The sequence below is a fragment of the Phyllobates terribilis genome, unplaced genomic scaffold, assembly GCF_046119375.1.
Source record: "Phyllobates terribilis strain yellow unplaced genomic scaffold, ASM4611937v1 Scaffold_1__5_contigs__length_1240528914, whole genome shotgun sequence".
Classification (NCBI taxonomy): domain Eukaryota; kingdom Metazoa; phylum Chordata; class Amphibia; order Anura; family Dendrobatidae; genus Phyllobates; species Phyllobates terribilis.
The window spans coordinates 5,851,082-5,878,219 of record NW_027362761.1 but is presented as its reverse complement, the minus strand read 5'-3'; the positions used below and the strand labels follow the sequence as shown (position 1 = coordinate 5,878,219).

Sequence of the window (27,138 nt, the reverse complement as noted above, 5' to 3'; positions counted from 1 at the left end):
ACTGTGTGTGTGTGTGCATGTCTGCGTACTGTGTGTGTGTGTCTTGGAAGGATGAGGGGACAGGCTGGGCCCTGTGGTGTATACCTACATTTCTCTGCCGTATCTGTGCATCATGAATCGTGGTATAATAAACAGTGCTTAAGAGGCCCACACAGACTCTTTCGCCCGGGGCCCACAAAAACCTGGAGCCGGTCCTGCCAGGGGGTGACAGATTTCCGTTAACAATAGTGTAGATTACTTGCATATGTTTTTAATAGGTAATATAAATTTTTATGCAACTATTCATGTTATGTCATATATGTCACACACATTGAAGACTCCACTTTCACTCTGAACCTGATTGTTTGCTAGTTATATTTGTTGCTATGATTATGGATGACAATATTGTCTGAAACACATCAGCAGCATTTAACATGCACTGACAGGGGTGCGTGTTGTTCCACGCTCCCATAGGCGCACCCGTGGGTTGTAATGACAGACGAGGGTCTGCTGAAGACCCCCGTGCCTGTCATTACAATGCTCTTGTGAAAACCAGCCTGTGGCTGCCCTTCATAGGAGATTGTAATGCATATCAGTATAGCACACGCGATCAGATGATCGCAGCTTCAAGTTTAGTAATGAGACTATTAAATACAGTAAAAAATGAAATAAAATGTTTTCAAAAATAAAAAAAAACACAAGAGTACAAATCAACCCCCTTTTGCCCCATTAAAAATAAAACAATAAATAAAATGAAGAATATACATATTTGGTATTGCTGCTTTCAGAAATATCCGATCTATCAAAATGTAAAATAAATTAATTTGATCTGTAAACGGCTTAACGAAAAAAAAAAAAAATAAAAACCCCAGAATTGCGTTTTCTTTGGGAGCCGCAACATTACAATAAAATGCAATAAGAGGCGATCAAAACATTGTATCTACCCCCAAATGGAGTCATTAAAAATGTCAGCTCAGGGCGCAAAAAGCAAGCCTTCACCAAGCCCCAGATACCGAAAAATGAAAACGTTATGGGTCATGGAAATTTGTGACAAAAGCTAATTTTTTTTTGGACAAATTTCCAATCTTGTTTGGTATCGGCGTACTCGTACAGACCTTGAGAATCATAATTCCAGATCAGTTTTACTATATAGTAAACATGGTAAATAAAAAAAACCCCAAAAACAACAATTGTGAAATTGCACTTTCACCGCACTTGGAATTTTTTTCTCGTTTTCCAGTACAGTATGTGGTAGAATAAATGGTGTCATTCAAAAGTACAACTGAAAAATAAAAAAGTTATGGCTCTTGGAAGAAGGGGAGGAAAAAATAAAAAAGATAAAACAGAAAATGACCGTGGCGTGAAGGGATTCAATTGGAAAAGATGTACCATAAATTAAAGGCATTCAAATGCTGTGAGCTTTAAGTAACAACTGCTTCTGATTTTGTGTGAAGCAAAAAAACTCCTGGTCATAGTCTGTTACTTAATTTCCGTGGTCCATGTGGCGTTTACAAATCTCCTCTAATTGGTATTTTGACTTGTGACACAACAGGTTTTTATCTTCTCCATTATCCTTTCCTTAAATCTGATTTCAGTAGTTTTCATAACACTGGTGCTTTCATGTGCTTTTAGTTTTGCATAAAAGTCTGAAAACCTGTTGTAAAGTATAGATATTGGCATGCCATTCAGAATAATACCAAAAGATATACACAGAAATGCTACAATACGCCCCAAAATTGAATCAGGAATTGTATCACCATATCCTACAGTGGAAATGCTGACCTATAAAACAGAGAAAAATCAAATCAAACATATAAAATAAATAACAGATATAAATTTCCATAGAGCAGTTGAATTAATTGCATGGTATATAAACGTTACCTGCATTTTTTTGTTTTACAAGGGCGAGTGTATTTTATTAAAATGCTGCAAACTAGACTGGAAGTATTTATGTTTTATCTCATTCAGTAAAGAGTATTACAGGATTTTAAAGGTAACCAGACAGCTGATACTTGCTGCCAGATCTGTGGGCAGTATGTATCATACACTGGCTGCATAATTTCAGCTAGGTATGTTTTTCCCTGATTCATATAGGGAAAGACATGGCCTACCAGTTTTTCCCTGCTCCTCTCCAGTTAATTAATGGGTCTCTCTCTATGTACATACATGGTAGAGACCTGTGAATCAGGGCCGATGCATTTCAGAAAAAACATACCTAGTTTCAATTGTGTAGCAAGACTCTAATTCATCTTGCCCATACAGTGTCAATCTTAGGACATGATCAGATATCAAAATCAAACATCAGAATAATGTCAGTTTGAGGCTATATACCCTGTCTGACAGGTGATCCTGACAAGTGACTGACAGGTGATCCTGACAAGTGACTCTGACAAGTGACTTTTACAACTGTAATAATAATAATAAAAAAATGTCACTTTTCGCTGATGGGATTTGATCCCAAAATTCTGTGTTCAAAACCACTGAGCTATAAACTCAGTTGAAGAAACCTAGGAGTTCTATTTGGTTATATGATTTTCAGTGCAAACCTGATTGAAACTCATTGGGACTTATGCACAGACTGCAAGCAAGCCAAATTCAAATGATGTTTGATTCTGATGTGTGAGTCTGATGTGACTTTCTTCAAACATCAGAATCAGAATCACAATGACTTTTAGTCATCCTGAGTATTGATCCCATAAGACAAGAAAAGCTGCTAGCTGCTATCACTTGACTGGATAGCTCAATGATAAGGCATCAGCTTCTGAATCCAGGGGCGGACCTACCGCCCGTGCAGCCCATTCATTGAACGGGGGCCCCTCCAGCCTCCAGCAGGGCCGATATCAGGGCATGACTGTCCTGACTCCAGTATGGGGTCCGGCCGGTCAGGGCCCCCTCGGAGCCCCGTTGGGGCCCCTCTCCTGTGCGTCTCCTCATGGGGCCCCTGCAGGGCCGGCGTCAGCACCCGGTGCACCCGGGCAACTGACGGGGCCCTGAGCAGGCGGGGGGGGGGTCCCTCACCGTCTGGCACCCCGCGCGCTATGGGACCCGTCCGTGAGCGGAGGAGAGCGGTGTCAGCGCTCGCTTCCCCCCCCCGCTTGCTCAGGGCCCCGGCACCCTGCACAATACTTACCCCTCTTCATGCCTCCGCAGCAGCTCCTGCATCCTCCGCGGAGGAGGCCTGTGGCAGTATAAGGGACGGGGGTGAGGTGGGGGTGTGTGACATCCTGCATGGGGCATTATAAGGGGGGGTGACAACCTGCATGGGGCATTATAAGGGGGGGTGACATCCTGCATGGGACATTATAAGGGAGGGGGGTGTGTGACATAATGCATGGGGCATTATAAGGGGGGGGTGACATCCTGCATGGGGCATTATAAGAGGGGGGGTGACATCCTGCATGGGGCATTATAAGGGGGGGTGTGTGTGTGACATTCTGCATGGAGCATTATAAGGGAGGGGGGTGTGACATCCTGCATGGGGCATTATAAGGGAGGGGTGTGTGTGTGACATCCTGCATGGGGCATTATAAGGGAGGGGGGTGTGACATCCTGCATGGGGCATTATAAGGAAGGGGGGGGTGTCATCCTGCATGGGGCATTATAAGTGGGGGTGACATCCTATATGGGGGGGCCAGCCTGCATGGGGCATTATAAGTGGGGGGAACAACCTGCGTGGGGCATTATGTGGGGGGAACAGCCTGCATGAAGCGTTGTATGGGGGCCAGTATTCTGTATGGAGTGTTATATGGGGGCCAGTATCCTGTATGGAGCGTTATATGGGGGCCAGTATTCCGTATGGAGCGTTATATGGGGGCCAGTATCCTGTATGGAGCGTTATATGGGGGCCAGTATTCTGTATGGAGCATTTTATGGGGGCCAGTATTCTGTATGGAGCATTATATGGAGGCCAGTATCCTGTAGGGAGCGTTATATGGGGGCCAGTATCCTGTATGGAGCGTTATATGGGAGCCAGTATTCTGTATGGAGCGTTATATGGGGGCCAGTCTCCTGTATGGAGCGTTATATGGGGCCAGTATCCTGTATGGAGCGTTATATGGGGACCAGTATCCTGTATGGAGCATTTTATGGGGGTCAGTATTCTGTATGGAGCATTTTATGGGGGCCAGTCTCCTGTATGGAGCATTTTATGGGGGCCAGTATTCTGTGTGGAGCGATTCGCTGGTTTCTGAGCTATTGTGGAATTTACAATAGATATCACTCATGTAATGTAAGAAGTGAAATCTTTGCATTGTACTATATATCTATATTTCTCTGCGGTATCTGTGCATTATGAATCGTGGTATGTGTTAAAGGGGCCCACCGAGACTCTTTCACCCGGGGCTCACAAAAACCTGGAGCCGACCCTGGGCCCCCGGCTCCATGCTGAGCGATAAGCGCCGGGACATCTCAGCGCTGCTTTCCTCTGTGCAGCAGTGCAGCGCTGCTGCAGCAGCGCCTTCATAATTCACCTGACTTCCGGTCATGTGACGGCGCCGTCACATGGCCGGAAGTCAGGAGAACCTGGTGGCAGCGACGTGGACGAGCGCCAGGATTCTGCAGGGATCGCATGGGGATAAGTATAACAAGTTTTTTTTTTTTTAAATACAATTAATTAACTAGGAGTGGGGGGGATGAGAGATGCACGGGGGGGTGAGAGCTGCACATGGGGGGGATGAGAGCTGCACATGGGGGGATGAGAGATGCACATGGGGGGATGAGAGATGCACGGGGGGGTGAGAGATGCACGGGGGGGTGAGAGATGCACGGGGGGGTGAGATGCACATGGGGGGGATGAGAGCTGCACATGAGGGGGGATGAGAGCTGCACATGTGGGGGGATGAGAGCTGCACATGGGGGGGGTGAGATGCACATGGGGGGGATGAGAGCTGCACATGTGGGGGGATGAGAGCTGCACATGGGGGTGGTTATGTTTACATAACTTTGTTGCCCTATGAAGGGCAGGGGGGGGGGCCCAAAAATTTCTTGCACAGGGGCCCATTACAGTCTGTGTCCGCCCCTGTCTGAATCTACACTGTCACAAGTTCAAATCCCAGTAGGAATATTATTATTATTATTGTTATTTTTGGTTTTAATTATGCTTATTTAGCACACAAACTACAGGGGTGTTTTACTTTTAATATCTAACATTTTGATTGTCATCCTGACGTGTTAAGAGTTTGAGACATGTTATCTATTTGCATGGTAAATCACATAGCCAAAGTAAATTGGGAGACACTAATTTACTACATATCTATTTCCTAGTGACTGTACATTTGCATAATTTCTTAAAGGGGTCTAATGATGACATTTCTTTATTGTCAATTTCTCTTTCCATCCACCCAAGAACTGTCTGCAAACTCCCAATTTACTTTTGCGATGTAATTATTATTATATATCACTACTAGTGTTGAGCGAGTATGTTCTGTTAACCCTTTCGCCGAGTATGCTCGAGCCGAGGTCCGAGTATTTACAGCTGCTCGGTGATGTGTTTGAATCGCTCCCGTGTGCATGATTTGCAACTGTTAGACAGGTTTATTACATGGGAGGAATGTCTATTTCTTACACATTCCTCACATGTAATAAAGCTGTCTATTTCTTACACATTCCTGGCATGTAATAAAGCTGTCAAACAATTGCAAATCATGCACACGGGAGCGATTTAACCTTATCACCGAGCAGTTGTAAATACTCGGTGCTCGGCCGAGCATACTCGGAACAGAACATACTCGCTCAACACTAATCACTACCTAAATAATCAAATAATGAACCTATAGTTTAATGGTAAGGAATCTGTGTCACATAGTTTTGGTCTGAAAGGATAATAATAATAGTAGACCCCTTTAAGAAATTATGCAAATGTAGTGTCACTTGGGAATATATATATATATAGTAAATTAGTGCCTCCCAATTTACTTTGGCTGTGTAATTTCCCATACAAATAGACAGCGTGTCTGAAACTCTTAATAATATTCCTAACGGGATTTGAACCATGACACTGTAGATTCAGATGCTGATTCCTTATCATTGAGCTATCCTGTCAAGTGATAGTAACTGGCAGCTTTTCTTGTCTTATGAGATTAACCATGAAAATACTCAGGGTGACTAAAAGTCATTGTGATTCTGATTCTGATGTTTGAAGAAAGTCACATCAGACTCACACATCAAAATCAAACATCATTTGAATTTGGCTTGCTTGCAGTCTGTGCCTAAGTCCCAATGAGTTTTAGACAAGTTTGCACTGAAAATAATATAACTAAATAGAACTCCTAGCTTTCTTCAACAGAGTTGGTTTTTGAACACAGAATTTTGGGTTCAAGTCCCATCAGCAAAAAGTGACTTTTTTTTTTTATTATTATTATTACAGTTGTAAAAGTCACTTGTCAGGATCACTTGTCAGGATCACTTGTCAGACAGGGTATTTAGCCTCAAACTGACATCATTCTGATGTTTGATTTTGATATCTGATCATGTCCTAAAATGGACACTGTATGCCCATGGTTTGGGCAGCATGAATGAAATTGCAGGTTACCTTTAATTATGTGAATTTAGCAAAAAATATTTAATAAAAATAATAATAATGTCATTAATAAATAATAATGATAAATGCATTGAAGGAAGTTTATCAAACTTAATGCACCAGATTTCTGGCTCAATTTGTACCAAAAAACTTACTTTTATGTCTTTCATGAATTGCACCATCTATATTATGTGTTTTTGAAACATTCTGTGCCTTGCCCAACAAGGGCACATGACCACTCTGAAAAGGGGAATGGCTCAGTGTCAGGTATATAGGCGAACGTGCAACATTGTGTGGAAAAATAAGCAGTACAATTTTGGTGCAGATATTTGGCACAAAGGTTACTAGTAGATTGTGTAGACTTAAATATAGGGCATCTTTAGACTGTCAATTCCATTAAAACACATGAATCACTCTGATAGATCTGGCACATTTTAAGACTGTCTAGTTTAAGTTTGCACTGTGTAAGAATTAAGGGTCTTGAGAAATATGCCCCACTGACTGGAAACTAAAAACTTACCGCTGCCCACCACCAGGCATCTGGAATGCTGGTGAAATTGGTACCGGGGATATCATGTTCGACAGAATGCATTAAAGCAGAGAATGTAAATACTCCCATAGCAATGAACAGGAACAAACAGCAAACTTGTTGATAGCACTGACGGATAGTGAAACCAAAAGCTCTTAGTCCAATAGAATGACGGGCCAGTTTTAAAATCCGAAATATCCGCATAAGTCGAATTATTTTTAGCACTTTTCCAAGCTGTCCCACTCTTTCCATTTTCTCCATATCATCAGGATGCAGATGGACATATGCTTCTTCTGAGAACCTCTCAAATATAATCTGAATATAAAATGGTAAAATAGCAATAAGGTCTACAATGTTTAACACAGTTTTTAAGAATCTTCTAATATCTGAAGTTGATAACAGTCTCATGATATATTCAGTGGTGAAGAATATAACACAGGCTATTTCTACATGTTCCATATAGGATACACCATAGAGGTTCAGATGTTTAAGTTCCTCCACAGTACTGAGACACATGGTTACAATAGAAATCAAGACAAAAATGCTGGATAAAATGGCTAAAATTTTAGCTGGAATAGAAGAGTATGGATTTTCTACTAAATTCCATATCCTTTTCCGCAAATCTCCAAGCCACTTGCCTTCAAAATGCTTTTCATGATCATGACGTTCAAGCTCAGCTTGGAGTTCTTTCTGTATCTTAATATTCTCCTTTAGTTCATCTTGATGTTCTTGAAACAGAGTACGACAACAGTTATGTGTATAATTTATATGAATGCCCCAGTACTCAATTTCCTCAACATAGTTAAGAGGACAAAGCTCATCCATTATCCATAAAATTCCACTACGATAGAAATGAGATATGTAGCAAAAAACTGTAGGATCCCGGTCGAAGAAATATTCATCCCTCTGCACGGAATAGTCATCACAAAGATCTAATCTTTTTACTGGATCAGAACAAGTAGCAATTCTTCCAATTCTAGTCACTGGGTATTTTGCTGCTGCTAAGCAATCAATCTGAAATTTCTTTCCTCCGACGTTGAGGTTGAGGATAAAAGGATTTCTTTTGGATGACTGGATAGCGTTCTGGCCTCCTTGTTTAGAGCTCTGCTCAGTAAAAGTAGCATATAAATTTCCTTTGTAAAGATCTGCCAGACTGTGAGAGTGTTCTACAAACCTGACTCTGGCAGAAAGGGGTTTTCCTCTAGCACATATATCTTTCATAATTTAAATTGCCAAGTCTCAAATTGGTGATTAATCTGGTTTTAGGTATTGCTTGAAGACAGGACAGAATTGTAATGGCTGTAGAAACATCCTTTTCTTGGGTGCTCTTTAGTTCTCAAACAATGTTTTATTTTTAAATAATGTAATCCGTTTCTGGGATAAAAGAGGATAAAAGGGATGAATTAGTAAAGGCTATTGCTGTGGCTAAAAACAGCTTTTCTTTAAACACTGTAATAGGATTGTCTAGTGCCAAATGAGTACATCACGAGCAGGACCGTAGGAGTGACTTATGTAAAACCACTATCTTAGAGGACTGTATCCAACTCAATTGTTTTGTTGCCATATTTTTTAAATATTTATTTTGAAAATCTCTCTTAGGTATGTTCTTATTTTGTTTATACATTGTGTGTATCATATGATTTTGTATCTATACTACAGTACCAGTCAAAAGTTTGGACACACCTGTTCATGCAATGGTTTTCCTTATTCTTATTGATTGGAATGTGCACATTGTAGATTTAGACTGAAAGCTGGAAAAGAATGAAAGAAAACATATAAAAACAAGGGGTAAAGAAACTTGGGAAAGACTAAAACTTTAGATTCCAAACTACTCCTCATTTACTCTGACACCAGCTTTACACACCTTTGGCATTCTCTCAAGCAGCTTCATCAGGAAGTCAACTGGAATGACCTTCAATGAAAAGGTATGTCTGACCAAGAGTACATTCATGGAACTTGTCTACACAAAGTGTTTGTGACCATCAGGTGTGTTTTGCAGAGGCAGTGTTTGTACACAATTCATATAATGCTGAGGTCTATTCAACATTTGTTATAAACCAGAATATGGCAACAACCACTTTAATAAGCAAAAAGTAACAGTCTATCATTACCTTATATAAAGGTCAGTCATTTTGAAAAATTGAAAGAACCCTGCAGAGCATACCATTAATTGGTATGAGAAAACTGGCTCCAGGAAAGGAAAACCAAGAAATACTTCTGCTACAGAGGATAAGTACCTAAGAGTTACTTTCATCAGAATGCCAAAATTGGCATCTCAGATAACAACTCTCATAAATTTTGGACAGACATCATGTAGAAGACACATCTCGACATCAACTTCCAAAGGAAACTTTGAGAAGAAGGCCTTTATGGTCAAAAGAAGCCACTACTGAGAACTGAAAACAAGAAGATTAAACTTATTTTGGTCTTGCAATATACGGACTGGACATCTGATCTATGGAAACCTGTACTATAGTTTGATGAGTCAAAATTTGAGAATTATGGTACCAAACATCATGTCTTTGTGAAACTTAGAAAAGGTGAGCGTACAGTTTTTACATTATGGTGTGCATCATGAAGCATGATGGGCGAGGTGTGCTGTGTGGGGGTGCTTTGCTGGTGACACTTGATTTATTCCAAATTCATGTTACACTTAGCATGGCTAACACAGCATTCTGCAATGACTTGCCATTCGGTTTATACTCAGTAAAACCATCATTTATGTTGCAAAAGGACAATAATCCAAAACACACCTCCAGGCTATGGAAGAGATATGTGACCAAGAAGGGGAGGGATGATATGGCTGCCACAATCATCCGACATCAATACAGTTGAGATGGTTTGGGATGAGTTAGACTGGGGAGCGAAGGCAAAGCACCAAAAACTTCTCAGCACCTCTGGAAACATCTTCAAGACTGTTGGTAAGCCATTTCAGGTGACACCTGATGTAGCTGCTTGAGAGAATGCCAGCAGTATGTAATGCTGTCATCAGAGTAAAAGGAGGTTACCTTGAGAAATCTAAGGTTTAACAAATATTCTGTGTTACGCCCAACAGTGGCGCAAGTAGATTTATGGCCCCACGTTGCCACAGGGCCGGATCTGCCTAGGGAGGGGCATAGTTAAGAGACTACCTGGTGTTCACTAGAGCTCCAGATAGTGGAGACAGGCTGGGCTGCAGTTAGCTGCTAGGTACCTTTCCTAGGCAGAACCCGGTACTGCAGCTGCAGACCCCAGGGGTCAGGTTAGCTGACACTGACTAAGGACAGGGGCACTAATTTCTGGCTGATTTGGAGACTGGTTTTAGCAGATCGGCAACATATGGACTGGGGGACGAGGTTTCAGGAACTGGCCGCACTTGGATCAGAGGAGCAGGTCCAGGCACAGGCCGCCCCGGGACCATTGGACTTCAGGAACAGGACTAGCAGCACCAGGACCAGGGGACAATGTACAGGCATTGGGCGCACCATGACCAAGAGACTTTGGGAACAGGAAACTGGCCACACCGGGACCAGGTTTTCGGGTTCAGGGTCCTGGCCGCAGCAGGACCAGGGGACCTAACAACTCACTAGTAGGGGAAACACTAATGAATACAGTACTGTTGCTTGGGTGACTCCCTGAAGGGGAGGGAGTCTTTTATACGAGATGCCTCCCAGCAATTGGCTGGGAGCCATCTTGCAGGTGTACTCAGGTACTAAATGCATTTTACTATGTGCGTGCTTCCCCTTTAAGAACGAGGGAGCATGCGCACACTAGGCGCACTGCCAGGAAGTACGGCATGCACAAGCAGGAGACATGCCAGTAAAAGGGGACCATGCCGTGGTGCCGGAGCAGTGAGTATGCCAGTGTCCCTGCATGGAGGGGGAAGGGAAACCATGCAGGGGAGCTGGCAATAGTGTTAAATTATGGATGTTGTATCATATGTTTCTTTACTCCTTGTTTCCATATGTGATCCTTTGTGGTTTTGCTACCTTCAGTCTGAACCTGTAATGTGCACATTCCAATAACAAGGAAAATGAATTCATGACTAGGTGTGTCACAACTTTTGACTGGTACAGTATATTAGCAGACTTAGCAGGGACAAATCAGGTGCCATTGATAAGATTTGTCTTTTATTAAAAATTTGTATAAATTAAGTGTAAAGTTGGCCATTATAACTCTCCACGGCAGAAACTGTTCTCTCTGGACTCTCAAGGTACTATGCCTTGGTGTATCTTGTTTCAACTTGCCCTGCTTTACATCTGCCTCCAATTTACCTATAGCCAATGAGACAGAGTATTACTTAATCTCTGAACAGTCAGAAGCTAAAATAAAAATAAAATGAGCAAATACCCTGTAGTAAGTAAATGGTAATAGTACATGTAAATAACATAAGGTACTTATTGACACTATTTTGATCAAAAGAGCGTAAAAGCCTTCCCATCGTGACAAGGAGTATCCAATCAAGATGGACCCTAACTCTTGTCTTTCACCTTGCTAAGTGTCATTATATCTCAAAATAGACAGGAACAGATCAGGACCCAGACATGGTGTCCATACTGTGGAGCTGCATTTCATAGAACCCTGATTATAGGTTAATGTTGTGCCTGGTATTTATATCGTGAAGTGGTGTACTTCTTGTTGTATAGAACATTCCTGGAGGACACACAGAAAGTAGGCAGCTCACCTGTTTGGGGTGTGGAGCAATATGTGCCTCGCACAGATCCAGCCAGAGCAGCCAAGAGGAAATCCAAGAAACAATGCAAATGATCCAGCGAAAAAGGCATATAAACAAAAATAAAACTTAGCTTTTATTAGCCATATAAAATATTGCTCCACATGGTGTTATAGGCAAGATGCAATTGTACAAAGTTAAAGACCTATGACCTTGGTACTGTTGGAGTTGCTTCCCCCAACCCTTCTCGACCTTCACCTGTACCTTTACCATTGTTGTATGAATCCTCCCTCACCCCTTTACACACTAATGTCAATAAGATTAGGACACGTTAACGTCTTTGGATAATTATGGCCACAGCAGCCTTTATTTAAACACCATCAAAACAAATCAATTTGCATTATCATCAGGCCCTGGGAGGGTCCTTGAGGCTTCAAGATCTGGTGAACCAAAAAACAGCAACCGTAAACCTTAGCTTGCTCCCAGCCGTTACCCAACTTGCTTGGGAGCACCAGAACCCCATAGGATTCAACTGCCCAATAAGTTCCAGGGATCTGACCTTCCACGGCCGTAGATCCCTCCCCCAGATTCACCAGATCTGAACCATACTCTCTTAATGGAGGAATCCCTCTCACAAAGACTCCCCCAAATCAATTTCTCCAGCCTCAAGGACCCCCCCACATGCCACGTGACCTGTGAACTGCCCTTATCTTCTCCTTTAAACTCAACCTAAATTTAATACAGGCGGGACTAGGTTCGACCTCTGAGCGGGACAATGTAACCCCCCCTTGCTGACCCTATAAGTGCCCTGCTGACCATCCCACCTTCTAAAATCCTTTAGCCAACCCTCTCACTCCACCCCCGGTCATGCCGGCCTGGGGGGGGGCTTCGGCTGGGCTCGGGCCTATTTTTGACCTTGGTACTGTCGGATTTGCTTCCCCCACCCCTTCTCGACCTTCACCTGTACCTTTAACCTTTTATTGGGAATCCTCCCTCACCTATTTATACACTAATGTCAATAAGACTAGGACACGTTAACTTCTTTGGATAGTTATTGCCACAGCAGCCTTTATTTAAACACCATCAAAACAAATCAATTTGCAATAACATCAGGCCATGGGAGGGTCCTTGAGGCTCCAAGATCTGGTGAACCAAAAAAACAGCAGCCGTAAACCTTAGCTTGCTCCCAGCCGTTACCCCACTGGCTTGGGAGCACCAGAACCCCATAGGGTTCAACTGCCCAATATGTTCCAGGGATCCAACCTTCCATGGCCGTAGATCCCTCCCCCAGATTCACCAGATCAGAACCATACTCTCTTAATGGAGGAATCCCTCTCACAAAGACTCCCCCAAATCAATTTATCTCCAACCTCAAGGACCCCCCCACATGTCACTACAAAGGCACTTTGACCACCTCAAATGACCGAGACCCCCCTTGAATGGAATGCTTCTTGCAGCCCCAACGCCCAGAGGTCACTGCCCATCCCATTTAAGGGAACCCCGTCCCCTGGCGCACTGCAATCCCCCCATTCCGAATCACAAAACTGGATACTGCCCAATTCACCTTTACCCTAGCCTTGTTGATTTTTTCAACTGACTGCGCATTCCTCCAGCATTTCCTAGGAACAATTTATGACCACACCGTTGTCATCCCCGGAAAGGAGATCCACAGCCATAAATGATTGTGTTTAATATGTTTCACTAATTCCCTAAAGGGCCTAACCCCTAAATCATTCCCTCCCACATGCAACACTAAATTATCAGGAGCCCTATCCCAATGTGCGCTTTGAAGAATCTCTTGTAACACTCTGTTCCAACCCATCCCACTAAAACCTAGCCACCTGACCACTGCCATATTCCTGTGAAACCCAAGCAGTCTGCCCTTCTTCCTCACGTCCACCAGAAGCGCTCCCCAGTGCACTTAAAAGTGTCCCAGAATCCAAACCAACAATGGAGCAGAACCTGAAATGAAAGTGTAATAAAGTAAACTTAGAAAATGCTTATATTTCTTTACACCGGAAACTAACATGATAACTAGGTAGCTAAACCTTGCGGCCTAATGTATCCAAGATAGCACTTAGATTTCCACCTCCCGATACGTTTTACTGTTTCTTCCCCAAGCCCACATTTCACCGCTTAGGTTGCCGCCCCTATCCGAAAAGAGTGTGTTGCGAAAAGTGATGCATCTAAACCCAGTAAATGTAAACATTTTCGGAAAATCGCCGTGACTGATATTTAGACAGGAAAGACCCATCTTTTCTCGGCTTGAGATGATTGAAATGCGTAAAGCAACGAACCGGACACATAATTGAGTCAGGCACTGCTCCTAAAACAACTCTTCTACCCCTACCTTCTTAATCAGTTTTTGACTTCCGTATCCAGAATTCAATCCCTCCAGAGGTTGACACCACATCCCCCACTCGTCTTTTTATTGGGGGATACGATTTTCCCCATCCTTATCGCCCCAAAAAACGCCAGTGAAAAGGACAGTTGAAACAAGGAAACCTCTTACCCCTTTTACTGCTTGTTTAACCCGAAAACTCTTAGGCAGGCCTCTCTGACTTCGCAGCTTAAAGACAAAGTCACCATGATCCTAGAGACCTTTGCTGCTGACCAACCTTCATTTGCTCCTTTGCTTAACCATATGAGTAGCACTCCTACCTGATCCTCATACAGCGCCCCCGTCCCAACCTCGACCTGCAGCTGCTCCTCCCATAGAGCCCATACCGCCTGGTAAGAAGACCATTTGCCCACCGCTACTCCAAAGTTCTGGTGGGCATTCAAGCCCTTTTTCTTCCGCTTCTGGGGCAAGCATTCGAAAGCGCTCCCACTGCAAGCGAGAAAGAGAGTCAGTGATTGTGTTCTGCCCTCCTGGCATGTGAGACGCTGTGACATATGCATTTATAGAAAGGCACTTCAGCACTAGCTGACGCAGTACCCGTATCACTGTAGGGGAGGATGCCATGATACTGTTAATTGCACACACAACACCCATGTTGTCGCAGTTAAATCTTACCCTCTTACCCTCTTGTTCCTTAACTTACGACCCCATAAATGAACCGCTACCAATATGGGAAAAATCTCCAACAATGTTACGTTTTTTACTAAGCCAGACGCAGTCCAGCTGTCTGGCCATCTGGCATTCCCCTTTGAAGAACGTCCGAAATCCACACTTCCAGACGCGTCCATATACAATTCAAGGGAGCAGTTGTCCACTACTTCCTCCATAAGCAACGAGCGACCATTATATTGTTCCAAGAATGGTTCCTAGACTAACAGATCAGCTTTATGCTCCGAGGACAAACAAATGAAATGGTGTGGGGCTCGCACTCCAGCAGTAGCGCTTGCTAACCTCCGTGAAAAAACCCTCCCCATAGGGATAATTCGGCACACAATGTTCAGTTTACCTAGGAGCAATTGTACCTCTCTCAACATCAATTTTTTAACCCACCTAGCCCTAGCTATCTCCTTCCTCAATGTCCCCACTTTCTACTCAGGCAGCCGGAATTCCCATTTAATGGAATGAATCATGATTCCCACAAAACAAATGCTAGTAGCAGGTTCTTCAGTCTTACCAGGTGCTAGCGGCACCCCAAAACGCTCCGCTATTCCACTGGATTGCCTTCTGAATGTTTCCACATCAAACAGAATCCCCAGGACCAATGCACAAGAAATCATCCAAATAATGGATAATTGAATCAAAACCAGAAATGTCGCGAATCACCCATTCAAAAAAGGAATTGAAAGCTTCAAACCACGCACAGGATAAGGAACAGCCCATGGGCAAACATCTATCCACCTAAAACCCTCCCCCCAATAACAACCCAATAGCCAAACAATCTCTGGATGAACCGGTAGCAAACGAAAAGCCGCCTCTACATCTGTTTTTGCCGTTAAAGCCCCTGTTCTGCATTTCCTTACCCACCATGCTGCTTCATCGAAAGAAGTATACACCATAGAACATAACTCTGGGTCAATACCGTCGTTCACTGACCTTCCCCTTGGATAGGAAAGGTGGTGAATGAGCCTAAACTTGTTCGGCTCCTTCTTGGGCACGACGCTCAAGGAGGAGACGACCAGGTCTACCAATGGAGGTTCCTCAAATGGGCCCGACATCCGCCCCAACCTCACTTTCTTGTCCAACTTTTCAGTGACCACAGTTGCATACTTATCTACCGACCTTAAATTGTTAAGCACCCGGGGAATATCAAATAGGGGTGGGGGGATTTTAAAACCTTTATCAAAACTGGACACCAACAACGCAGCCTTTTCCCTATCTGGGAACCTATTTAGATAAGGGAGCATTGCGGTTAGTTTCACTGGCGTCACTCCTTTGTGTATAATTGATACCTGACTTTGACTTATTCCTCTTGAAGCAACGAGCGGCCCCATGAGAGGAACCGCTGCAGTTATAGCACAAGTGCTTAAATTTGCAGTTGCTTCCAAACTTACACTAGCTGTCATTGAACTGCCAGCATAAGCCTGGTCTCTGTACCGTGTTCTGTCCCGACGGGCCCCCACTCCCCTGTGCTCCTGGCTGACTGGCAGAGTGGCCGGCGACTCCGGCCCCCTCGTGAAAGGAATAACTGAATCTAGTCGGAGTCATCACCCATAACCAGAGGCCAATGTCCTTCTGGTCCCACCTTATTGAGGGCCGAATGGCTTTCCTTTGACGGAACTGCTCATCATATCGGAGCCAAGCTTGTCCCCTGTAAATCCTATAGGCCTCACCTATAGAGTCCAAATAGCAAAACAAAGGAGAACAATTCTCTGGTCCTTTTTCCCCTATTACACTTGCCAAGATAGAAAATGCCTGCAACCAATTTGAAAAGGTCTGCGGGATCAGGTCCCACTTTCGCTATTTTTCATCCTCCTAATATCCTCCTTTCAACCCTTATCAAGATTACATTTTTCAATTGCCTCCATGCCTGCTGCACGTTCGCCGTGATTCGGGATGGCCGGCAGTATCCACGTTGTTGGAAGGGGTGGGTCACATGGCCGGTACATCACCACGAAGGCCCCCCCGTGATGTCATAGTTCCCATGTTGCCCGGCGTTTCCGCGAAGGCCCCGCCCCCCTGTGAGCGGGACAATGTGACCTTTTCCCCATTGCTGATCCTATAAGTGCCCTGCTGATCATCCCCCACTCCCTAAAATCCTTTAGCCAACACGCTCCCTCCACCTCCGGTCATGCCGACATTCGCCCCATGCCGGGGTTGAGTCGGCTGGGCTCTGGCCTATTCTCGTGTTTTGACATCGCGTCTTAACCATGGCCTTACTTCCATAGTGACTAGGAGGCAAATATATAGTGAACATTTAAAAAGGGGGCGTGACTAGCCCCATTATTAACATCCCATCAGCAATCAATTAAACTGAAAGAATATATAGATTAAGAAAGAGACATTAAAGAACAAATATCAAGATTACAACACATAAACATATATCCATATGTCATAAAAATCAACTCAAAGCCATAAGGACTAATATTGCAATATCAAATCCTGTCTAAGATTTAACCCTTGTGGTGATCTCGTTTCCAATAAAAAAAAATCCAAACAGACTCCCTATTGAGGAGTTTACGTTTAAAATCCCCCCTCGTATGGGTCTGTAAACTCTTTCAATCCCCACATATTTGAATGAGGAGGTATCTCCTTTATGGACTCTGGCAAAATGTCTAGATACCGCAGATATATTCAAAGCCTCCGGACTCACAGCGTTGGATAGATGTCTCTTGTTCCGGACTTTCAATGCACCCGTGGTACAACCCACATATTGAACGCTGCATGAAGTACATTCAATGAGGTATATGACCCATGTAGAATTACAATTTAGAAAATCATGCATTTTGTATTCTTTATTATTGACGAGGGACTTAAAGTTATCTGTTTTTACAGCATGTGTGCAAGCTTAAGGCTATGTGCGCACGGTCAGGATTTTAAGCAGAATTTTCCTGAGTTTTTCTGCATCTACTTGGCAGGAAAATGCTGTGGAAATTCCGAGCTGTTTTAACTCATTTTTTATGCGTTTTTTGAAGTATTTTTGTACATCAATGAATGCTTTTTGTAGCTAAATAAAGTTATTTAGTGGGACATTGCTTAAACCCTTGGATTACCGTCAGAACTGGGGTGAGTACAGTACAGACCAAAAGTTTGGACACACATTCTCATTTAAATTTTTTTCTGTATTTTCATGACTTTGAAAATTGTACATTCACACTGAAGGCATCAAAACTATGAATTAACACATGTGGAATTATATACTTAACAAAAAAGTGTGAAACAACTGAAAATATGTCTTATATTCTAGGTTCTTCAAAGTAGCCACCTTTTGCTTTGATGACTGCTTTGCACACTCTTGGCATTCTCTTGATGAGCTTCAAGAGGTAGTCACCGGAAATGGTCTTCCCACAATCTTGAAGGAGTTCCCAGAGATGCTTATCACTTGTTGGCCCTTTTGCCTTCACTCTGCGGTCCAGGTCTGGTGACTGTGGAGGCCAGGTCATCTGGCGTAGCACCTCATCACTCTCGTTCTTGGTCAAGTAGCCCTTACACAGCCTGGTGGTGTGTTTGGGGTCATTGTCCTGTTGAAAAATAATTGATGGTCCAACTAAACGCAAACCGGATGGAATAGCATGCCGCTGCAAGATGCTGTGGTAGCCATGTGTGGCGCCCTGCTGTGCATTGGTGCCACAGATCCTATAGGGGTGCATGGACGGATTCCTCCACAAGAGGCCCTCACAGCATACACACACCTCCAATTTCCACCTCAGACCACCAGAGGGAGCCCGGATAGGGATATAAATAGGGAAGGTGGAGCTAGGCAGTCAGTCAGTTCCTGCAGTGGAGCTCAGTCTAGAGAACAGTTTTCTCAGGGGACAGAGGTAGTTCCAGTCCCTCTAGAGACAGCCAAGACTCAAGGAGCTCAGGTTAGTGAGCCTAAGGCGTGCCGACGCCATAAGAGCAGTGAAGAGTAGCGAGGCCTACTGCCAGTGTGAAGCCTAGTCAGGACCCCGAGCGTGGCTGAAGGCAAGTGGAGTAATCGAGCTACATAGGGGGCAGAGGAGCTTAACCAGCTCACCCCACAAGCATTTACCGGACACCGGGTTCGTGTCTGCAAGGATCTCTAGGACCAGCAGAAACAACCGGAACCTCTGGTGAACTACATGTCCCAGGAACACCAAAAGCTGACTGTAATACCAGGGTCAGGAGTCACTGAGGCCCAAGAGACCAGGGAGTGTGAACTCCAACAGAAGGCCCTACCACCAGGTCAGCAGGTGCAAGACAGGGACCAATTTAGGCCTAGCTTCAGGCAGGTCATAAACTTATCAGGAAAAGGCAAGAAACAGGAGGCCCCACACCCGCTCACTGGGGAGAGTCCTGAAATGCACCCTTCACCCTACAATGCCCTGGATCGTGCCTGAAACACCACCAGTAAAGGTACTGAAGTGAACTGTCGTGTGTGTGCCTATTCTTCCTCCGACCCGGCTGGGTCCCCTCTGTCCTGCATCCCTTCTCCTACGCTGCCCTGAGGCCCTGCTCCACCTGTGGGGAGCTGCACCAACTAAGCTGCCTGACCACCGGCCTCAGAGGACTGTAGCAGCGCTGGTGATCCTCACCAGACACCACAGGTGGCATCACGAACTTTCCCCTTTCCCATATACCTTTCCCCCACCATTCCTTGCTTTTTAAGAGTGACCCCAGGGTACGGGCCCAGGAGCCGGCCACTGCGACATCCCCCAAAACTAACAGCAAGGCCTGGGCGCCGAGTCGTCCCCATCCCCTGGGCGCGTCATCTCTTCGTGGCGTCACGAACAGGATTCCGTGCCCGCTGCAACGGCGGAGTGTTATGCCCGTTGCCACCGGGTACTGTGCGCCTTTAATCAAAAACTGTGTATTTAACTGTGGCGAAGATTGCCGCCATTGTTGGGTCGCCGAGCGGGAAGAAGGGCGTAACCGCGGGAAACTGAGAGGCGTACCTGCTAAAGTGCGCAAAGCCCCGGACACGCCCCACGCCTCGACGTCAAACCAGGAAGCGCCAGGTCCTGGAAGGAGCGCCGGTGAACGCTCTGACATAGGACGCAAGCGACGCAAGGTCCTGAAGAAGACACCTGCGGAGCTGCGGCCTACCGGAAGAAAAGAAAAGAAGGTAGGCCACGGTTCGCTAGGGGGGCGCCAGAATGTCCGAAGAACAGCACAACGCCGGAGTACTGGTTACCGGCTCTAATAATCAACCCGCGCTCGGCGCCGAGCAGGCCGAAGCAGCCGCTCCACCAGCAGGGCCTGTAACCCCTGTCATACCCATGGCCCTACCGTACATCCCTGGAGCGAAGTGGCTCCCGCAGTACAGCGGCAAACCAGATACCCTGTCTGGATTTAAAAGGAAAATATGCAGTATACTGGACATGTACTCTATGACAGGCAAGCAAAGAGCCGCTGTTGTATTAGGACAATTGACTGGTGCCGCGGAGCGAGAAGTAGAAACCTGGTCGGCCGCAGACCAAGAGTCAGTGTCCGCAATCTTTAAAAAGTTACAGACTGTCTTTGAGAATCGAACTGAGACAGACCTCCGGATGAGGTTCTACAACTGCTCTCTGCAACCGGAGGACAGTGTTCGGGACTATGCCTGGCATTTACAAGGGGCCCTGCAAGCTCTGAAACAGGTTAGTCCAACCAGCATCAATGATGAAAATAAAATGCTGAAGGAACAGTTTATCCGGGGACTGAGGTCCCAAGAGGAGAGCAGGACTGTGCGTTGGTGGTCCCTGGATCATCCAGATGCCACCTTTGACACCCTTAAGGACATGGCTATAAAAGGACTGCAGCCACTGGAAACAACTGCTATCCAATGTTACCAGGGTGGGGCCACCCCGATGCCTGCAGCGTCCACCTTTTCCCCGATGGCTGCTGAAGCCAAGGTGCAAGCAACATCCCCTAGTGAGCTGGACAGCCTGCGTTCTGAAGAGCGTCAGTTGAGCAAAACCCTGACCACTGTAGTGAGTGCCCTGCAGCTGCGGACGGAGCCCGAGGAGGAAGGGAGGATTCTGCTAGCCGACAGCCCTGAGGATGTCCCCTGGATGAGAAGGAGGAGGAGGACAACACCACCCCCTGGGAGGATCAGCGACCAACGCCGTCCACCGAGGGACCCTGTCTGCCACCGTTGCCACAAGTCAGGTCACACCATCCAGAGCTGTCCTTTAAACGAGAAAACCCTGGGGCCGAGGGCCGACACCCAGGAGTAGACTCCCCAGGCCCAACAGACTGGTACAGCAGGTTCGTGGGAGGAAGACCTTTCCTGTCCGTTGTGCTGGACGGCATCGCAACATCCGCTCTGCTGGACACAGGATCTCAGGTAACCATCATGCCGGACGCCCTCTACAAAAGGTTCTGGTCCATGGATGACCTAAGCCCACCAGCTCCAAACCTTTCCGTTTATGCCTCAAACGGCCTCCCCCTTAACATAGTCGGGGTTAAGGATGTGGCAGTAAAGGTGGGAAGAGTGGAACTGAAGGACCAGGGACTAATTGTAGTAGAGACTAATCCTGATGATGCAAACTTGTATATGGTACTTGGCATTAACATTGTTAGTAACTGTTTGGGAGAGGTTGTATTCTTGCTCCAACAGATAGCTGACACTGCCAGACCAGGGCAGAGAAGGGCGCTGCAGAAAGAGATCCGAGCCCTTATGTACCAGCAACAGGTAAAGCTAACAGGCGGCGAAATTGGTAATGTACGGGTGACAGACCCGGTACCCATTGTGATTCCCCCGATGAGTGAAATGGTGATTTGATGTAGAGCAGCAATAGGTCTCAAAGGACGGAGCTATCAGGCGGTAGTAGAGCCCCTTAGCTTGGAACATAGACCTACACTCTTGACTGCCAGAGGGGTAGTGGATGTACGCAATGGGAGGGTGCCCGTACGCCTCCTAAACTATGGGGAGGACAAGGTTAGATTACCACGCTACGCCACTGCTGCCAAACTGTACACAGTAATTAACAACTCCATACACACGGCAGAGCCCTTAACCTCACCAGACGAAGTGGAGGATAATGACCCAGCAACCCAGGTGGAGGATTGGTGTCACCAGCTCCATGTTGGGACAGACACCACTCCTGCCCATCAGAAGCAGGGTGTACACCGGGTGGTTCAGGAATACGAGCAGGTATTCAGTAAGCACCCACTTGACTTTGGGAGGATTAAGGTGGTTCAACACCATATCCCCACAGGTGACCATCCACCCATCAAAGAATGTTACAGGCCTATACCACCAGCACACTACCAGAAGGCGAAGGAGATGTTGCACGACATGAAGAAGGCAGGGGTAGTATGGGATAGTTGTAGTCCCTGGGCAGCTCCCCTAGTTCTAGTCAGGAAAAAGGACGGAAGCATGAGAATGTGTGTAGATTACAGACAAGTAAATCGCATTACGCATAAAGATGCATACCCTTTACCACGTATAGAGGAATCCCTGGCTGCCTTAAAGTCTGTAAATTACTTCTCCACCCTTGACCTCACTAGTAGGTACTGGCAAGTAGCTGTTGCTGAGGAGGATCGGGAGAAGACGGCCTTCACCACCCCGATGGGACTCTGCGAGTTCAATAGTATGCCGTTTGGACTCTGCAACTCCCCCGGAACGTTCCAAAGATTGATGGAGTGCTGCCTGGGACACCGCAACTTCGAGACTGTACTACTATACCTGGACGACGTGATAGTGTACTCCAAAACGTATGAGAACCACTTGAAGCACCTGGCGGAGGTATTTGAGTCGTTGTCCCGGTATGGGATGAAGCTGAAGCCCTCAAAGTGCCACCTGCTCAAGAGAAAGGTACAGTACCTGGGGCACATCGTTAGTCCAGAGGGAGTAGCACCAGACCCGGAGAAGGTCACTGCCATCCAGAAATGGCTGGAGCCGAAGAGCTTCAAGGAGGTACGTCAGTTCCTGGGACTAGTCGGGTATTACCGGAGGTTTGTGAAGGACTATACCAAGAAAGAGGCACCTCTGCAAGACCTCCTGGTAGGACAGTCCCCCAGAGGCAGAAATCCCCCGTTCCAGTGGGGTAAGGAGCAAGCTGAATCCTTTAATGTGATGAAGGAGATCCTGTCCGGCGAAGAGATCCTAGCCTACCTTGACTACAGCCAACCGTTCCTGCTGTACACCGATGCCAGCAACGAAGGATTAGGAGCTGTACTGAGTCAGAAGCAGAATGGCAAAGAGAAGATGATCGCCTATGCAAGCAGGAAGCTCCGCCCGACCGTAAGGAACCCAGAGAACTATAGCAGCTTCAAGTTGGAGTTCCTGGCCCTGGTCTGGGCCATCACCGAGCGGTTCAAGCACTACCTAGCCTCCAGTAAGTTCACTGCCTTCACTGATAACCCCTTGACTCATCTAGAAACAGCCAAGTTAGGATCCATGGAGCAACGATGGATGGCTAGGCTGTCAAACTACCAATTCACTATTAAGTACCAGGCGGGCCTCAAGAACGCCAAAGCCGATGCCTTGTCCAGGATGCCTCACCAGTCGGACACTGAAGAAGAAGTGGATGACCTGGAGGAGATTGAACTACCTGCCTTTCATCGGAATGGAATGGTCCACGAGCAACGAGCCTACAGGATGCCTCGTGGTAAGACGCTAAACCCCCTGCCTCACCACAGCTGGAAGGAGACCCAGGACAGCGACCCGGTTGTCAGCCGTATCAAAGAACTGTTAACCCAGGAAGGTTCCTCCCTGGAGAAGGAAGCGTCTCTACAAGCCAAGCAACTGTGGAATGAGAAGAGCCGGCTGTTCATCTATAGAGAGAAGCTGTGCCAGAGGTACGTCAACCCCAAAACCCATGAGATGGTATGGCAGATAGTGGTGCCCAAGACAGACATCCAGATGGTGTTGGAAGCCTACCACGATCAGGCGGGGCACTTTGGCTGGAAGAAGCTAGAAACCCTGCTGAAGTGTCGGTTTTATTGGGTAGGAATGCGCAGTTCCATTGAGAGGTGGTGCCGGAATTGTGGACCCTGTAGCCTCAGAAGAAAAGACTACAGCAGACAGAAGGCACCCCTGCATCCCATCAAGACAACTCGACCTTTGGAGATCGTGGCCCTGGATCATGTCAAGCTGTCACCCAGCAGGTCAGGATATTCCTATGCCCTGACCATGGTGGATCACTACTCCCGGTTCCTGGTGGTCGTCCCCGTCAAGGATCTGACGGCAGAGACAGCAGCGAGGATGTTTCAGGCGTACTTCTGCAGGCCCCATGGGTACCCGGAGCAGGTGCTGACGGATCAAGGCCCAGCCTTTGAAGCCGAATTGTTCAAGGAGTTCTGCCATCTGTACGGGTGTAAAAAGATCCGGACTACACCATACCACCCCCAAACCAACGGTCTCTGTGAAAAGATGAATAACATCGTCATCGACCTGCTGAAGACCTTACCACTAGAGGAAAGAAATCAGTGGCCAGACCTACTACCTGACCTGGTAGATCTGTACCATCTGTCCACATACTTGTGAGTTCCACCAATTGTACTCCAATTGTACTCCAGCATATCTCATGCGAGCCAGACCCGGGAAGTTGCCCATGGACCTGGAGTTTGGTGTAGTAGAACCAGAAGCAGAAATGTCCACTGAGGACTGGGACACGACCAGACAGGAGCAGTACAAAAGAGTACAGGCCTGTGTCGAGGACAGTCTCACTCGGGTGAGAGACAAGCAGGAAGCCCACTACAATAAAAGCGCGCCCGCAGAACCCTTCACACCAGGAGAAGTGGTGTTAAAGAGGAAAAGGAGAAACCACAAACTTGATGACCAGTGGGAGAGAGAACCCTACACTGTTAAATCCAAGATTTGGTAACAGGAAGACCTGTCTAATTACTAAGGATGGAGGAATAACGACTGCAAAGGTATCTAGAGACCATCTGAAGTTGTGTCCAGACCTGCTAAAGCCCCAAGAAGAAGTGCCTCTCACCGTACCGGAGGAGCCTAAAGAAGCAGTACTTCATACTGACTTAGGAGATTTCCCGACAGATTGGCCTCAACTAGGAGGAGCAGTAATAATCCCTGTGATCCACTTCTTTCAACAGCCAGAAGACCCTCCACAGCAAGTAGAGCCTGTAAGTGCTTCAGAAGAGCCTGCTCAAGAAGAAACCCCGGAAAAAGGATCCCCGGTTGGAGCAGAGCAAGAAGGCCCAGCCAATGGTATACTTGCCAGTCCTGTAGAGAGGTTAAGGCAGCCCTGCAGTTCCCCGACACTTAGAACTGACAGAATGGGAGGTAGTGCAAATACTAGTGCCTCACGCATCCCAGTACCACGTAGGTCGACACGTAGCACACGAGGTCAGACCCCTGTCAGATACAGAGAGTAAAGAAGGAAACTCTGACAGTGTAGATAGTTGCCCCTGGTGTATTATATTGTGTATTTTCATGTGTATGTATTTATTAACTTGTGTTTTGGCTTATAATGGACAATCTAAGTGATATGGACACTTTTCTTGTTTGCCTCTAACTACCCGTAAGGGTATCTAAAGAACTCTGTGGCTGAGGACTATGTGCAGCCCAAAAACTATATCTTGTATATAATTGCACTCCCTGGAGTGCCCCTTTAGGTGACCTCAGAAGAAAAACCTGTCTGGTGTGGCACTAACAGAGGTCCAACTCAGGATCACCATGCCCTGCAGCCACCCCAGGGCCTACGTGGAGGGTTTGGGACAGGTCCCTCAAGCTACCAAGTACTCTGCCCTGTGAGATGGACATCCGATCGGGGAACCTCACCAAAAGAGACCTGAATTCTGAGGTTTCTTATTGTATATATGTACAGTACAGACCAAAAGTTTGGACACACCTTCTCATTTAAAGATTTTTCTGTATTTCCATGACTTTGAAAATTGTACATTCACACTGAAGGCATCAAAACTATGAATTAACACATGTGGAATTATATACTTAACAAAAAGTGTGAAACAACTGAAAATATGTCTTATATTCTAGGTTCTTCAAAGTAGCCACCTTTTGTTTTTGTAACGGGTCTGGGAGGTGGAACCTCTGAGCAGCTATACAAGGGGGCAGTCCTTGTAAGGAAGCGGGTGGCTCCCAGGGAAGGCGGGCAGGAGGTCACGGCAAGTGACGGGGACAGCCTCTTGACAGGCGGGTGGTCACGGCAAGTGACGGCAGAGCCTCCAGGTAGGCTAGCAGGCAGGTAGCAGGTGGACGCTCCCAGGTGAGCGGGCAAGAGTCTCTGGACAGGCAGGTGGTCACAGCACATGACAGCGGAGCCTCCAGGTAGGCTAGCAGGCAGGTAGCAGGTGAGCGCTCCCAGGTGAGCGGGCAAGAGTCTCTGGACAGACAGGTGGTCACAGCACGTGACGGCGGAGCCTCAAGGTAGGCTAGCAGGCAGGTAGTAGATGAGCGCTCCCAGGTGAGCGGGCAGGCTGGTCCATAGACAGACTGACAGGTGTCGGAAGGCAGACCGTCGGACCGCAGGCTTGCAAGCAGGTAAGCGGATATCAGGCAGGTATCAAGCAGGAATCTGGCAGGTGCCTGGCAGGTAACAAGCAGGAATCTGGCAGGTGACTGGCAGGTAACAAGCAGGAATCTGGCAGGTGACTGGCAGGTAACTAGTATCGGGACCTGAGGGCTGAAGCAGAGTGAAGGCTTTGCAACAACATTGCTCGGGCACCTCCATTTTGCAGGAGGTGCCTTATATATGGGAGGTCCTCCGGCAATTGGCCGGGGACTCCTTAGGACGGCGAGCGCGGTCCCCTTTAAGAGAGGGGGAGCGCGCGCGCGCCCTAAGCACACTGCCGGGGAAGGAGCGCGTGCCGGAAGCAGCGGGGAGAGAAGCGCTGGAGGACGCCGCGCCAGGAGCGGGAAGGTGAGAGGGACGGCATCTCTGCCTAATACGGGGCAGAGACGCCGATGCTACAGTACCCCCCCTTTAGGCCCCCTCTTTTTTTGGCCAGAAAGAAATTTTTCAAGGAGAAGCGGGGCGTTGATGTTCTCCCTGGGTTCCCAAGTTCTCTCCTCAGGACCAAACCCCCTCCAATCTACCAGAAAAAAGGTTTTTCCTCTTACCCTCTTGGAGGCCAGAATACTCTCTACCTCAAAGACGTCATCAGCGGAAACCGGAGCAGGAGGGGCACCTGGATTATTGGAAAAAGAGTTAAAGACAACGGGTTTGAGGAGAGATACGTGGAAGGAGTTGGGAATCCGTAGGGTGGCCGGGAGTTTTCATTTGTAGGCCACAGGGTTAATTTGCCTGAGGACTTCGAAGGGACCGATGAATCGAGGGCCCAACTTGAAGGAGGGTACTTTGAGCCTCACATGTTTGGACGAGAGCCAAACCTTGTCTCCTGGACGGAATTGAGGCGGATACAGACGTCTCTTATCAGCATATCTCTTCATCCACTCAGAGGACAGAAGAAGAGCGGACCTGGTACTCTCCCAAATAGTAGAAAATTCGCTGACAAGAGACTCCGCAGCAGGG

The 27,138-nt window shown here is 46.6% G+C and overlaps 1 protein-coding gene across 1 annotated transcript; it reads right to left on the bottom strand.

Annotated features, from left to right (window-relative positions):
- Positions 1 to 1,390: 1,390 nt before the first annotated feature.
- On the bottom strand, positions 1,391 to 8,246 carry LOC141165440 (potassium voltage-gated channel subfamily V member 2-like). The gene is made up of 2 exons (XM_073651040.1): positions 7,017 to 8,246; positions 1,391 to 1,761 (listed from the first exon to the last, which is right to left on the bottom strand). Exons 1-2 carry the CDS (start codon positions 8,244 to 8,246, stop codon positions 1,501 to 1,503), a joined length of 1,491 nt encoding a protein of 496 aa, XP_073507141.1. The 3' UTR covers positions 1,391 to 1,500.
- Between the last annotated feature and the right edge of the window lie 18,892 nt (positions 8,247 to 27,138).